Source organism: Poecilia latipinna, unplaced genomic scaffold (genome assembly GCF_001443285.1).
Source record: "Poecilia latipinna isolate Pla-1442-1.1 unplaced genomic scaffold, P_latipinna-1.0 Scaffold1305, whole genome shotgun sequence".
Lineage (NCBI taxonomy): Eukaryota > Metazoa > Chordata > Actinopteri > Cyprinodontiformes > Poeciliidae > Poecilia > Poecilia latipinna.
Genome location: NW_015113921.1, coordinates 168530 through 184099, shown reverse-complemented (window position 1 = coordinate 184099; position 15570 = coordinate 168530). Strand labels below are relative to the sequence as shown.

The window sequence follows — 15570 nt, the reverse complement described above, 5'->3', positions numbered from 1 at the left end:
AAAAGGTTGAGAAACACTGAGTTAGATGAAACAATTAACATAAAATATAAAAATATAAAAAGCAACAAAGACCAGAGGGAGTGTATATAGAAAGTCATGATCAAGTGGCTGAAATAACAAACAGAAATATCTGAAGAGAGCAAGGGCTGGAAAACCAAACCACACAAAGTTAATACACCAGACCTGCAAACAAAGGGATTTCATTGAACTTTTTCAACAATGAGTTTAATCACAAATGATGCATTTAAGACTGCAACAGTTTGAATAAAATCAATTAACTTTGCTTATTGAAAGCATTCAATTCATATTAAATGAAAAACACATTCTCTGAAAACAGACTCTCCTTGAATTACATTGAGTTAAATAAGCCTCTGATTTAATATTTATTTTATAAATTATGCTTTGAATCAACTGATGGTTTGAGTTTATGTTAAATATGTTTGACAGCAGAGTATTTACATGAAAACTAATGATAACCAGGTTGTTTTTGTGCGTTGTAAAAAACAAACAAAAATAAATAAATGAATGAGCTCTTTGAAATAAATAATTTAATTTCTATATTTGTCTGGACTTTTACTGAACATTTCCAGCTACTGCTGCTGCATGATGAAATAAAAACAGCAATAAGTAACTAAAACTATGAATAAACAGAACAAATGATCCATAAGGCCTTTAAATTAATAATACTTCAAACTAATCTAAAACTAAATGATGAGATGTTATTTAACAGTCTGTCCATATGAGCATATAGGAAATGGAGACAGTTTAAAAATCTTCAGCCATCCTTTAACAGCATTTAAGAGAGGGCTTTGTGTTTTTATTTATGACATTTAACAAAAATTGATGACAAAATTAATTACAGTTGAAACCGGAAGTTTACATACACTATAAAGTATATTTTTTGATTCTTTACAGGGAAGATTGCCTGAAAAAAAAATCTCACTCGTTATTCAAGTTGTAGAAAATATTTTGGTAATCATTATAGACCAAAAGAGGAAAAGTTTATTCTGATTTCACATCAGACAGCGTGACAAAAAATGCATGTGTGTTTTTATATAGTGTATGTAAACGTCTGGAATTTATAAGAGAAGAGTTAGAAGGACCAAATAACAGCTTCATGCTCACAGATGAATTTGTTCTCAAACATCTCATCTGCTTTGTTCCAGTTCTCTGTGATATTTCTCTTTGGGATCAGAAGTGCAACTGGACTTGATTTTCCGAACGCCTCCTTCATCCAGAACCTTAAAAACAGAATCATGACCTCATTCAGCAGTGTACTGACATCAAACTGACAACTGTCAGCAACTAAATGTTTTGTCAAAATATGAATAAAAAGAGAATTCAACAGAAGCCACACATGTACAAAATGTATTAAAGATCAGATTTTACACATTTAAATGTTCTTATTTTTACAGCTGCATCAAAAAATATTCTACACCAAAAACAAGTTAGGTTTTGACAAAATATCTTCAGGTCCCACAGTGAGGACAGACTGAGGACTGAAGGTCTCCATGCCTGAACTCAACCACCTGCAGCACCACTGACCCAAAGGCACAAGAAAACCCAGCTGCAGTTTGCTCATAGCTATAATAGGGAGATAAAGAACGTTTTTGGAACTTCTTGAGCCTGATCAGACGTCTGAAGCGCGTGCTGAAAAGAACACCCTGCCCACTGTGAAGCACGGCAGGGACCCAATGATGCTCTGGGGCTGCTTCCCTTCCTCTGGAAACTTGCAGAGTGTGGAGGTCAAGATGGATTCAATCAGGAATCAGGTTATCCTGGGAGAAACTGTCCTGCTGTCTGTGAGGACGCCTGAAGCTCGAGGAAGCCCAGTAAGCTTTGACATCATTGGATGTCCAAACAGAACAATGAACCCAATCATGTCCACCAAGGTTTGGTTTTAGAAGAAGTCCTGGAGTCGTTGTCACTCAGTACATTTAACTCTTCTACAATCTTGACAAAATATATTTACATTTTTACCTAAATATGTGTATTTTTAGATCGTAGTTCTTACCCAAGAGTGTCTGTACGTCCATCCACCCAGGTCCAGTTGTTGTTAACATGTTGTAACCCCATCCAGTATCCGTGGTGAATGTCATAGTAGTGTTTGGTGTGATTGCTGACAAATTTCTGTGAGCAGATTATTTCAGATTTTTATAAACCTTCTTACTTCAAGCCATCAATTTTACATGGAAACTTCCAGATTTGTTTTTAAATTCTCATGTTAGTGTAGAAGTGGTGTCAGATTTTACCTGCTCCTCCAGATCATCAATAACAACCAAATCTGCATGTTTGTCCTGACAGAACGTCCGACTTTCTGTCCAGGACTTCCAAGGAGCCGGTTTGTCGTAAAACAGGTAGCATTTTTCCTGAAAGAGGATCCAATCTGTCCGGCACGGTTCACACCCTGGATCCATTAGACAAGAGGAAAGAGCAGAAAAAAGCGAAACTTTGGTAAAATAATATGAAATAGAAAAAAATTAGAATATAAAAATAAATTCCTGTCTGATTACTTAATGTTTTAAAAGTCAAAATAGTTCAAGCAAAGACTTCAGGGCTACATTGCAATTCAATATTAGAAGATGATTACATTGAGCTACCTGTTGAGTTAGAAGTGGCGTACCACAGGGCTCTATCCTCGGTTCACTCCAAATAAAAACAATATTGTTTGAAATCAAGGCTTCACTGTAAACCTGTTGCTGATGAATCTTTGATGTCAGCATTTTACCTAATGGTCAGGTTTGTTTTAAACCACTGTTAAAATTTTTCTTTAAAGTAACAATGATCCAGAGTCTCAAAGTTAATCTAGAATATTAATACCTTCATCAGAACAGTAGTCTTTTACAGGAAAGTTGTCAAACTTCAGGATGAATCCCAGAGTCTTGTTCAGGTCATCTCTCTCTCGGCTCAGCTCCTTGTTTTTGTTCTGCATCATTTTATTTTCCTCAGTCACTCGCTCATTTTCTTTGATTAGGTTATTGATTTCTGTCTGCTGCATGGTCGTCTTCATGCTCACTGTAAAAACATAAATTAGTCAGAAAGTCATTAAATCTGTATCAGAGAAGCATCAACACATTACATTTCTCTCAGACTCTTACAGGACATTAGAAAGTATCTTTAGTATTGGAAAAAAAATCAGCTTTATTTACCAAATTGAGGAACAAATAAAGAATTTGACTTCAGTTTTCAAGCCTGAACAAAGTTCAGTCATAAACCATAAATACATGAACTTTAGAGAAACAAAGTAAAAATGTATTTATGTATTTCAAGAAAATGCCTTGCTTTATAAGAAAAAGGAAGTAAAAAAGAAAGTTAATATTTGATTTAATTGTTAACTTTTGCTGTTGATTTGCAAGAAGGTCCAGAGATTGAATCTCAACATAAAGTCTGTAAGAGCCAAAAATGTCGCTTTGTAATATTGTTTATTATTGTGTAGAATTATCGTATACTTTCTGTATATTTAGATATTTCCTTCACAGTAAGATCTGTTTTTAGTGTATTTTTGTGCGACACCGCCATCTAGTGGAAGTACTTGAAACATCATATGAAATGTGTTGCGTGACAGGAGATCAGAAAGAAAATGGATGTGAAGAAGTTAGTTTGGCTCCATACATGTTTTTTAAATTGTTATATGTGGAATACCGAGCAAGACTGAAGAATTGTTCTGATATCTTCTCAAAGAGAAGGCAAAATTCACCGTTCATCGGACTTTGTGTGGATTATTTAGTATTTGGATCAGAAGCGCGGCAGGTAAAAATCAAGCTAACAGCCATACAGGATGGAGGTAGCATGTTTTCCTGATGTTTGTGTGGATATTCTCCAGGTACTCAAACCTTCTTTCATGGTGCAAAAACATAAATGTTGGGTTAATTTAATGCTCTAAATAGGCAGAACTGTGTGCATGGCGGTGTTCTGTCAGATCAGCCTACATTGTCAGATAGTACTACGCTTAGCTCTGACATGTATAAGCAGTCATTACCATACGATTTTATTTAATCAGCAACATAGAATCATGACGTAGATCATCATACACTTTGTTATGAACAGCTGTATGACATCCTGATTTAGCGGTTAAGTAGGTTAATGAGTTTTACACGGGCGTGTGTTGTGGTTGACTGCAGCTGCAGCTCGACTGCTTTAAATACACTTTGAAACCACGACAACGCATGAATATCCTTCTAGCTATCGTATTATATCATATTATAAACAATTTAATGACTTATTTTCGTCATAACTTATTGCGTATGCTGAACTGACAACTCCACTGACGGTCGGACTTCTTAATGCGCATGCGCGGGCATGCGTACTAACTGCATGTTCGCCATCCTGACAGCGTATGGTTATCTGATAGAACACCGGTTTCTCCTCTTTACCTCTGTAGCTGAGTTTCCAATATAGATGTGTGCAAATCTTTGTTGATATTCTGCTAATATCGACCCCCACCCCAAAATTCGAAGTTGCACTGCTTTCATTAAATACGTTAATACACGTTAATAAGCTTGTTCACCCGATAAGTCATTAAAAATCATGGCAGCGACAAATGTAAACAAATAAATGAGATATATTCATTTGTCAGTCATCAGATGAGATGTTGGCGTCTTATTCAGGCGTTAAAGAGACAAACTCCTTATGCTTGGCAGCGGCTACGGTTTGGGGAAAGAACTTTGGATTCAACACGTTTGAGTGACACACAACTTTTTATGAATTGCAATGCCATCAAAGCCCTGGTGGAGCCAGCTGCACATTGTCCAAACAAGCAAACAAATAAAAACAAACCATCCTACCACTTCCTGATGTCTTCTTTGTTGTTTCTGCCAGTGGTAACATCCGGTTTCCACTGCAGTTTTGCGAAATACATCTATTAATATGCGACTGAAAAACCACTTCATTCAAGCCCCAAAACGTTTTAATCTAAGTTTCTGTTTCCATTAAACAAATTTTTATTGATTTAATGTAAACACAGTTAGTGTTGCCCTGTGACGACTTTGCCACATTTTTATCTACTTGAATTACATATTTATCATAATATTACGTTACACATTGCAATTTTGTTATGTTTTTAATTTATCTGTTTTAAACTTATTTTTCACCTTAATACTTGAAATGTTGTTTGCAAATGTTCTTTGACTTGATTTCAATTTGACCTGTTATTTACCCTGAGGCTGCCACAATAACAGTTTACTTCTGCTAAATGAGGTTTATTCTGCTGAGGTGAAACTCACTGTAGATGATGACGGTGATGCTCACAACCAGCAGGACACAGAGAATCCCCAAACACACCAGCATCAGGCGAGAGTCACAGAGAGCTGCTGTTTCCTCTTTCTCTTGACCTGACAGAAACAACGACATTAACATGGTTATTATTGTGGTTTTCAATAGCGTTTATTTTTGTCTACAGTAGCAAAAGTGTCAAATTTAAGCTTCTGCCTTAAAACTCGCTAATAAAATTTAACTTCTTTGATTGAACCTTTTGACTCAAAGTTAGATCACAATTAAATGTTGCGATAGTTTTAACCGTTTGTTTCCTCTTCCTCTGAAGTACATGTTTTACTCTGCTATTTTAATTTAATTTTATCCACCTTAAAACCAAACGTGACACAGTGTGTGTTTGTATGGAGGCCCTGAAGTGCAAAACTCCATCAGCAAATCACACAACTACAAATTTAAGAACACAAAAACATATTCAAAAACACAACGACATTAACAACTACAAAATAAAAAAATCACAAAACATTAAACACAATTACAAATGAAAAAACAACATACTTTTGGTTTGTTGAAATGTTTTGCATTTCAGAGCCACCGTTGCTTTGCATCTTTTTTTACTTCCTCTTCATCTTCCTTTTATTCTTCTTTTACATTTATTAAATATTTATATTAATATTAATGTTACTAGTTGCAGATTTAGAAACAAGACCTGCATTCAGTCTTTGGCTGGTGTCGTTGTGCAGGGAGTTTTAATGTTCCCCCTGTTCATGCGTGGGTTCCCTCTTTTGCTCAATAAACTCGTCTCTCTGATTGTCCTTCAGGATTTGTGTGTGCAGAGAAAAGTGGATGGAGAAAAACTCAGACGGATGGATTATAGTTACACCTACTGGTTTGAGCAGGAGCAGCTTTCTTCTGTTTCACTTCAGAGTAAACAGTTGAATCCTCCTCAGTGTCTGAAGCACAGAAACAGCAGATGATTCACTTCATCCTCACAATACAGGAAAATTATAAGGCACAAAATACTGAATGAATTTTTGTATGATAATAAGAGATTTCACTGATAAAATAAGATTAAGGCTTATTACATGTAATGTAATAAGAATCCAGTTTTAACTTTCTAAAGAGTTAACAAAGCGCTTTGAGTTTTGTTGCCTCCTAAACCTCATGAAACTTGTGGAGTCTCTTACCTGTCGGAGAAGGTTTGCTATTTTTGATATTGACTGTAGAATAGCAGACTTCGTCCCCGTTGTTCTCCATCCTTCACACAAAAAATAACTGAAAACTGATCAGAAAATGCCCAACAGCCGTTGAATCATATCAGCTGCAGCTCAGACAGGTTCCTCTTCCTCTTCACATATTTTACAATAACCTCAGAGTCTGTGGATGTTTTATTGCTCAAACTGTTCTGGGAAACCTTTCCTCACCGCTGTGATACAACAAGCTGACACATTTTAACACGTGCAAAGCTGCTGGAGTCAAACCCAAAGACTGTTTTCACACCTGATACTGAGTAGATTCGCTTTGACTGGGGACCAAAATTTCAACATCTGTTACATCTTCAGCTGCTGGGTTCACTTTAACACTACACTGTGTCAAACGATCCAAACTAGTTTAAAAACCTGTTCCCCTCCTCGCCTGTGGGGGCGCTGCCCCAAAAGCTACTGAAGAAATCGACACAAAACCTCTGAAGAAAAGATTTTAGATGAAGCAGAGTTCACTTTTTGGTCCGCATTAGAGTTGATTCCCTCTTAGGCCACATTTATTTCTTAAGATGTTTGTTGTGTTTATGTCTTAGATGACATACTAAATAGACGATATTTTCATAAAGCAAAGTAATCAAATTTTTGTAGAAAAGTAGTCTAAATCATCATCGATCCAAAACATAAACAGGGTCTTACACAGTTGCTGTTTTAAATGACAGGTAATTATTTTTGAAACTTTAGTTTTAGGACTTTAAAAAAAAACATTTTTAATTAAAGAATAACACTTTGTCTTGCATCTAAATACATGAATGTTTTAAGAAAAAGTTATTTGCAAAATCAGAAATTATTTGCTATATTTTTGAATTGTGGACCAAGGGCCAAACAAAATCATCCAGAGGGCCGCAAATGGCCCCTGAGCCACAATTTGGACATCACTGTGTGAAAAAATGATGAGAAAATTTCAGAAACATTTTTTTTTTTAGAAATTTTAATTGTTTATTTTAAAAACAAATAAAATGACAGATTTTCCAGAAACGTTTAGCATTAGAAATCCTGTTAGGATGGAAAAACATGCAGAGCTAAAATACATCATCAGTGTCTGTAGGAAACAACGGAGCTTCATCTTCTCAGTATAAATTATGTGCCTGGTTTAATATTTAAGCACAGAAATAAATCCAGAGATCCTGTCTGAGGCGTTTCATCAGATCCTTTTAAATAAACAGGAAACACAGAAAGGTTTTAACAGTTTAAGTTTTAAATAGTTATAAATACTGGTTCAGTTTGTGGATCCTAATCGGGTCGGATCAGGACTCTGGTCTCACAGATCCAGCGGTTCTTCATGTCGCAGCTGGTTTTGGCCCAGTTGGATGAATTGTTGAGATGCGGGTTAATTAAACCACAGGAGAGTCGATTTCCAGCTTCTTCTGTCGACCAGAAGCTGAAGGAAGAAAACACATGGAGTCACTTCGGTTCTGCTCAAACCTAAGAAACTTCAACCGGCTGCTTGTTTTAGGAAGCCAATCGGAAGAGATTCCTTCTGTAACGCTGCATCTCTTTATGCCAGTACAATGAACAGTGTTAGGGCTGAAACCAATAATTATTCTACTGATGATAAATTGGCACATTCTGCAGATTTTTCATTTAACCACTAAAGCCTTTTAATCCATAACTAGAAATAAATTAAAATGGAAATAATCAAACTATCAAATTCATTTTGTAAAGAAGAAAATGAACATTTTGTTGTACGGATGCAACAATCCACTTTTCTCACTTCCGATGCTGATATCTAAGGTTTAGTATCGGCCGATATCGATCCAATACACTAAAACTGATCAATTAACTTAAAACTTTGAAAACACAAACATAAATTTATAAAATTTAAAATTCATTTGATAACTCTGCACCAGTGCAGCGCACAAATAGCTTCATAAAATTGGTCAAACATGTAGAAAATTAGGACTCAAACAGATAGTGGAAATAAATAAACAAAACAACGGGTTGACTGGGTTGGTCAAACATAAAAATAAACTGCAACAAATCTTCTTTCAAATGATTCATAAAGTGCAAGTAGGAAGAATAAATATATTGTAAAATAAATAATAAAGCATGTCTCTCAGAGCATGAAGCATAGAATTAGACTGCCTAGATCTGCCTATATGATCGGGAACATTATCACTTATAACTAATCTAGGATTTTTTATTTGCACCTTTCATATGTATTGTACAGTTTTGGCTTAATTTCTGCTCTGACTGTGTTGTTGTTCCAGAAACAGTTTGTTTTTTGAGTTTGTTAAGCATTAATCAATTACTAAATTAGTTGACAATGACTCAGTAATTATGTATTAATCTGATTGTTTCAGCCCTGAACAGTATTAATAATGTCATTAAAATAATTGAGACATGGATGTAGTAATTGTTCCAGTTTATGTTTTGGGTGTAAACATGATGCATGTTGTAAATTGGTGTAAATGAACTGAAATCGATTGAAGTTGATTAATTTTCCCTCTTCTGATCTACTGTTTGGTGAAAATGTTCTTACCTTAATAACAAACAACAACACTGAGGAGCCAAATTATCCTAAACTTGTGCAGTCATTTTCAAAAAATAGATTTAAGCAAAAATTTTCTTAAAGGTTTCTGCAAAAGAAGAAGTTTACTTGTATAAATGTAAATCAAAAAGTCTAAAAAAATATATCATGGTCATAAAAAATAGTTCAGCTTGATTTACAGAAACACTGGGAGGTGTTTGACCCGTTTAATTTATGTGTGTATGTGTGAAAATGAGGCCTTGCAGTGCGTGGTGAGACCACTTGGCGGCAGCACTGCTCCGTTTTACAGTTTGTGTTTTATTTTGACGTTTGCGGTCCAGTGAAGGAGCTGAACGATGGAAGTGATTTCTTCACTGCAACCTTTCACCTCCTGCTTGTGAAAACTACTGAGGGTATTTCTGGGTTTTCAGTGACTCCTGCAGGTGAAAAGGTTGGGAGGAAATTAGGAAATGCTGAAGTTTTTCTTCTGTTTGCGTGGTGCTTACGTCACAGAGAGGTTCCGGCCGCCTGACCACGTCCACATGTCCTCCGTGTCTTTCTTTAACCCGATCCAGTAGCCGTGCTTTTTATCGTGGTATATTTTTGTTTTGTTGTTTATAAATTCCTGCATTTTAAAAGAAAGAAGATTAAAAATCTCATAACAACCACAACAACAACAAAACCAAACAAACAAACAAACAAAAAAACAGGATGCCATTTATAAAGTTACACAGTAAACAAATTATCAGCAAAATCATATTTTCACCATATCATTACTACATTTATAAATTTAAGAGTTCCAAACTAAATATTTAATTCACAAAAAAAAAAAAAATGATTTGAAAGTTAATATTTAGTTAGCAAAATAAATATTTAATTCAGAGCTTGTTGGGATCCTGAGGTTTGTCATCTTTTCTCCACTAGAGGGAGCTTGAGACCTTCCTCCTGAGGGCGAGTCGGCGTCTGCACACCTGTCCTCCATCTACTCATTTGGAGGCATATAAATGGAGAAGTATGCTGACACTTCTCTGCCAGAGTGTTAGCCAGTAATGGTACCGGCTTACCTTGAGCTACTTCTACCTGGATTTGTTCCCAGATTCTGACCCTTCTTGTCTCTGTGTTCCCAGCTACCCTGGTCCGGAGTTATCAGGTCATCAGTCAACCCTCGAGACGGAACCCTCACTGCCTTGAGTCTTACCTGTCCGTCCTCTGCCGCCGCCTCTGATCTCAACCCTCAACCTGCTGACCAGCCTCTAGACCCTCAAGGTCCTCTCCCAGTCCAACACTCCCCCTGAACAGGTATATCTCCAACCTCCGCCAAACAGCAAATTTCCTGGGTCCTGACTAATCATCTCTGTCCTCCCCTAGTTGCCCTGAGATCTGCCAGACGAACCAAGGATCCTAATTCTCATTGTTTGAATTCACTGTAAATAAATCACACTATTGTATTTCCTGTCTCTGGAGTGTTTCTGCATGTGGGTTAGAAAACTCGACACCAACATGACAGAGCTAGCTATTTAATTTGGAAACTAAATATTTTGCTCAAACTTAAACATTTTGATGGGAACCAAATGTTTAGCTTCCTAACTAAATACTAATTTGAAATTTAAATATTCAGTTTAGCTTGTAAATTTAATATTTAATTTGGAAATCTTACATTTACAGATGCAATAACAGGATGAAAATATGAGTTAGGAAAAACTGTTTTTCTCTGACAGGCTAAATAAACCAAAACATTATTAATTTTTTACTATGTAACTTTCCTAACATAATCCCATATAAAAATCTATTTGTTTTCACTCTAATTAAAAAACGTTGGATGTGATTTTTATGGTTAAAATCTTTACCTGCTCCTCCTGGCTGTCGATCACCGCCAGCTTTGCATTCTCTCTCACACAAAACTCTTGACTTTGCTGCCAGGTTTTCCACTTGTTGCTGTACTCGTCTTTTGTAAACAGGTAACAGTTTGACTGAAACATCGCCCAGCCGTTCGGGCAAGGCGTACACTCTGTAAAACAATAAAAACCACGGATTAAAAAGATTAAGATGCTTAAAGGATTAAAACATTGCAGAAATGGTCTATTAAAATCTGTTTTTCTAACGTTTCTGTGGGCAGCGTTCAGCCGCAGGAAAGTTGTTGTATTCCAGGATGACGTCTAGAGTCCAGTTGAGTCGGTTTCTCTCTCGGTGCAGTTCTGCTGTTCGTCTCCGTAAAGCTGCACTCACCGCCGCCAGCTTCCGATTCTGCTTCGTTAAAATGCCTGACTGTCTCCTCTGCTCAGACGTGACTGCAGTCAGGTGTTTAAAATGTTTTACCTGCTCAGGTAGACGCTCAGACGGCCAGAGAAACAGACAGACTTACAGTAGACGCTGAGGATGATGATGGCCAGCAGCAGGATGAAGCAGATCATCCCCAAAAATGGCAGAGGGTGAAACTGAGCTCTCTTTTCATTTTCTATGAAAACCAGATCAATAAAAAGTAAAACATTTTCAGTTTTAATACATAGTTCCCACAAGTCTGAACTGGACATGATCTCCGCCATCTTGGTAGGCAAGGCAAACATAGCTGAACGTTTGAGACAACAAAAAGAAAGTATTTTAACTCTCTTGACCAAATGTGCAAGAGAATATAGTAACAAAATGGCTGCTGTCGGGATCGACCCGCATGAAATGGAGAAAGGAAACGTTTTGACGATGTGGTTAACAGTGAACATGAAGACAATCAATGTTTATCAATGTTTTGCATTTATAAAGGACGGACACACAGGTGGGTGGAGTACACAAAAATTATACTCAAGTACAAGTAGCGCTACTTCAACATATTTTTATTCAAGTAAAAGTAAAAAGTATCTGTCCAAGAAATTACACAAGAGTATTTGGTAAAAACTCTACACCAGTACTGAAAGACTGATCAAATTATCAATCATTTAATATTTAAAAATTACATCGTCACATGGACCAAATTCTAAAGTTAAATGGAAATTTTGGCATTTTAAGGACAAAAACGACAATAATTAATTTAAGTAACAAAAACAAAATCAGGCAAAATAATTTTTTTCCAAATCAGTTAAAAAACTACCGTGTTTCTGTGTCTGGTGAATTTTTGGTTTTTATTCAATGGGTAGAAAATGCAGAAAAGTTTCTCAAATAAGAGCAGAGTTACTTCTTAATAAAATTACTCAAGGAAAAGTCAAAAGTACAGAGTAGTAGAAATACTCCTAAAAGTACATTAAAAAAAAAGTTGCTCAAGTAAACGTAATTGCGTAAATTTAACTAGTTACTACCCAACTCTGGATGTACGAACTCTGTATGAGTATAGGCTACATGTCCATCTTAGCTAGCAGATAAAAGCTACATTAGCTAAGCTAATTTAGCCAGTTAAGCAGTAAGTACTAATATCACTGATATTTATGGTATTATACAGAGGTGGGTAGAGTACTCAACAGTTGTAATGTACTTATTGTTTAGAAAGGAGAAGCGAGAGCTAGCTCTAAACTTGTCTTGTTTATTGTTGTCATAGCAACCGAAATGGCTGTCAGTTACGAAGTTCATGGAAATGTGACGTCACACGGGAACAAGGTTACCTGTTATGATCGGATGTGTGTCCTGCGTCTTCTCCTCTGTCTTCACCTCGTCGTAAATTATTTCTTTAAGGCTCAATTTTTCTAAGGAAAAGAAAAAAATCAGAAAACAAAACAATAGCATATAAATGTGTGATTTTTTTTAGTTTTGCATTTTTCTGCCATTTACATATTTTTTGTTCTCTAAAACTTAAAATAGCTAAACATTATGTTTGATTTAGGGATTAATAACAGATGTGGACAGTAGGTGGCGATAATAACATTTAAAACTTTAAAGGAAGAACATTCTAGATCAGTGTTTTTCAGCCCGGTCCTCACCGCCCCCCTGTCCTGCATGTTTTAGGTATTTCCCTAAAACATGCACACACACCTGAATTGTATCTCTGGGTGATTAACAGGCTTCTGCAGTACTTGATGGTCATGCAATCATTTGCATCAGCTGTTCTGGAACAGAGGCTCATCTAAAATATGCACAGCAGGGGGCCTGAGGACCAGGGTGGAGAAACACTGGACTAGATAAAGCTTTGATGTAGTGATGTGAAAACTCAGCCTTTCATTGAGAATCGCTTCCCAAAGTAATTTGAGTCACTTCCATCCAGTGTCTGTCCTCATTTACTGCTAAAGCTGCTAATTTTAAACATGAAAATAAACTTGTTTTGAAAAGCAAAGTTACAAATCAATACATTCTAAAGGAAAACATAAATTTATTTTTCTTTCTGAATTATGAAGTATGGAAAAAAAATCAATAAACTAATAAATCAATTTAATTTAAAATGTCAGGTAAGGAGGCAGTGAGTGTTCAGAACCCAGATGTGATAAGAAATTCTACGTTGCCATGGAAACATGACGTTTTACGAGGCATGACACTTCTGCAAAAGTCTTGGTCAAAGCTGCAAAATGTGCAAAGGCTAATTTCTAAAATACTTTAGAGAAAGTAGGCCAGAGCAGAAGAGAACCAAACCAAATGGTTTACTGTACAACAAAATATTACTGATGTGGATAAAAGGAGTAAATTTCTGCCAAAAAACAGAAATGTTGAGATTATGCTCAGAAGTTTTCTAAAAAAAAAAATACATGGACATTTGTCATCTCCAGAAGTCTAACATTCCTAAATTTAATTTAAAAATTCAATGTTGACATTAATTCAGAAATGTTCTTGAAAAATTTGGAAATTTCTGAGTTTCACAAATTAAAAATTTCTGAGATTAATCTCAAAATTGTGGACTTCTCAAACTCAGAAATTTCCAAGTTTCTTCTGGAAAATTTGAGATTATTCTCAAAATGTTTGTTTTTATTTTCATTAAAATTTTCAACTTTTTAACCTCAGACATTTTCTTGTTTTTTTTTTTTTTTTAATTTTTTTTAGATTAATCTCCACCTTTCTGAGTTTTTGGCAGAAATTTTTTTCATTTTTTAAATCTACTATGGCCCTGATACGCCGCCGTATGACAGTGAAAACAGTAAAACCTGCAGCTGGTGATCAGAGATCACCTGGACTAATTACCTGCAGCAGATGTTGCACCTGAAGTTCATTCACTGATGTAAATGGTCGTTATATTAACTATTACTATGAAGAAAAATGCAAACATTTTGCTCTGTAGTTGTGAAGATTATATAAGGAGAAAAATATTTTTTTGGTTTCTTGTTCTGTGTTTGAACAATGTGTATTTCTGCAGAGATGTTTCTGCAAACATGCGCAGAAACGAGAAGGAAATGATTCAGTTGAAGTTTTGAACTGTTGTGTTGAATGAAAATAAAACTGATCAAAATAATCAAACTGGTAAAATAAAAACCTCACCTGAGTCGATGTGTGTGAAGACACCAATAGTCTTAAAAGTCACATTTGCATAATTCAGTTCTTCCTCCATGATTAAGAACCTACAAGAGGCAGAAAACTGTTTAATCTCCCAGAGAGACGAACAAAGTTAAACTTCCACAGAGACGCTTCAACGTCATTCTGAGTGTTTTCAGGCTCTGAGTCGACACAGGATGTTCACTTCTTCTTTTCAGACAAAGTTATGAAACCAAAGAGGGACATTTAGACCAAGTGTTCATCAGAGAAAAACTGGGAGGGAAGAGGCTGTTTCTGGTGACACTGGCCTGAAGGGAAAAGTCTAAACGGTTTGTGTCCAGGATGTGTGGGGTCTGCAGAGATGTGACCATTTTACAGACCTTATGATGATTCTCTCTGCCTTTGTTCCATTAAACTACTTTCCTCCATTTTATCTTTTCTTTAAGTGCTAATTGGTTGGTGATCAGAGGCTTCTTTAGATGTGCTGCAGCACAGACCTCTAGATCCTTCCCACCTACAGGAGTAACAATATGTCAATTTATTATGACTCTTTGAAAGAACTTACTAACTGAGTTACTATGAAATCTAAGTTTGGTTGAATTCCTCGTAATAAATGTAAAAACTGTGATTGAAAGTCAGCATATGGGAATCTTTGGTCAGACTTTTCTAAGTTTAGTTTGATAGTTAGTGGCTTTTATGGTTTCTTTATAAAAGTAACTACATGGGCTTTCTTTTATAAACCAACTTTATATAGTTTTATAAATTTGTTCTTTATAAAACCTTGTAGTTTTATAATTACAAAGCAACAAAACAACTTTAGTGATTTTTTTTCTCATATAATATCTTGGTGCTGTTTGAGTTTACTGTGGATTTTATCATAGTAAATATTCAATGATCAATTTTATACACTGATGCCCAAAAATGAAAAAAAGAACAAAGAAAGAGAAAAGCAAGTATCCTCAGAACTTTCCAGAACTTATACCATTTGATGTACTTAAATAACCACAGGGTTTAAACATGAATGACCTTTTAAAGTTAAAAACAGATTTTAAAGTTAATATAATCAGTCTTTAGTTGAATTGTTGAGTCATTTTCCTGTTTTCTCACCAGAAGCTGCTGCAGTCTCTCCTGCGGCTGCTCGTGTTTTTGGTGACACTTTGTCTCCTCCTGGTGGCGGTTGCCATTATTACAGTCTACGGTGAGATTCTTGTTTTCTCTTGATACCAGATTTACACGTTAAAATCAGTGCAGGTGTTTTGT

The 15570-nt window shown here is 35.7% G+C and overlaps 2 protein-coding genes and 1 long non-coding RNA gene across 4 annotated transcripts; 1 reads left to right on the top strand and 2 right to left on the bottom strand.

Moving 5' to 3' along the window:
* Positions 1 to 184: 184 nt before the first annotated feature.
* On the bottom strand, positions 185 to 6564 carry LOC106961484 (C-type lectin domain family 12 member B-like). Of its 2 annotated transcripts, none has more exons than XM_015055245.1 (7): positions 6396 to 6564; positions 6096 to 6161; positions 5223 to 5330; positions 2821 to 3015; positions 2253 to 2407; positions 2015 to 2130; positions 185 to 1241 (listed from the first exon to the last, which is right to left on the bottom strand). In XM_015055245.1, exons 1-7 carry the CDS (start codon positions 6463 to 6465, stop codon positions 1094 to 1096), a joined length of 858 nt encoding a protein of 285 aa, XP_014910731.1. In that variant the 5' UTR covers positions 6466 to 6564; the 3' UTR covers positions 185 to 1093. The 2 variants fall into 2 exon arrangements, with proteins under 2 accessions (XP_014910731.1, XP_014910732.1); XM_015055246.1 differs by having other exon boundaries at positions 5223 to 5324.
* An 826-nt stretch (positions 6565 to 7390) lies between these two features.
* On the bottom strand, positions 7391 to 14508 carry LOC106961475 (C-type lectin domain family 4 member A-like). Its single transcript, XM_015055240.1, has 7 exons — positions 14317 to 14508; positions 12522 to 12602; positions 11300 to 11392; positions 11040 to 11225; positions 10785 to 10945; positions 9444 to 9562; positions 7391 to 7848 (listed from the first exon to the last, which is right to left on the bottom strand). Exons 1-7 carry the CDS (start codon positions 14384 to 14386, stop codon positions 7701 to 7703), a joined length of 858 nt encoding a protein of 285 aa, XP_014910726.1. The 5' UTR covers positions 14387 to 14508; the 3' UTR covers positions 7391 to 7700.
* On the top strand, positions 9955 to 10385 carry LOC106961476 (uncharacterized). Its single transcript, XR_001427775.1, has 2 exons — positions 9955 to 10236; positions 10306 to 10385. It is a non-coding gene; the product is annotated as an uncharacterized LOC106961476 (long non-coding RNA).
* Positions 14509 to 15570: the final 1062 nt, after the last annotated feature.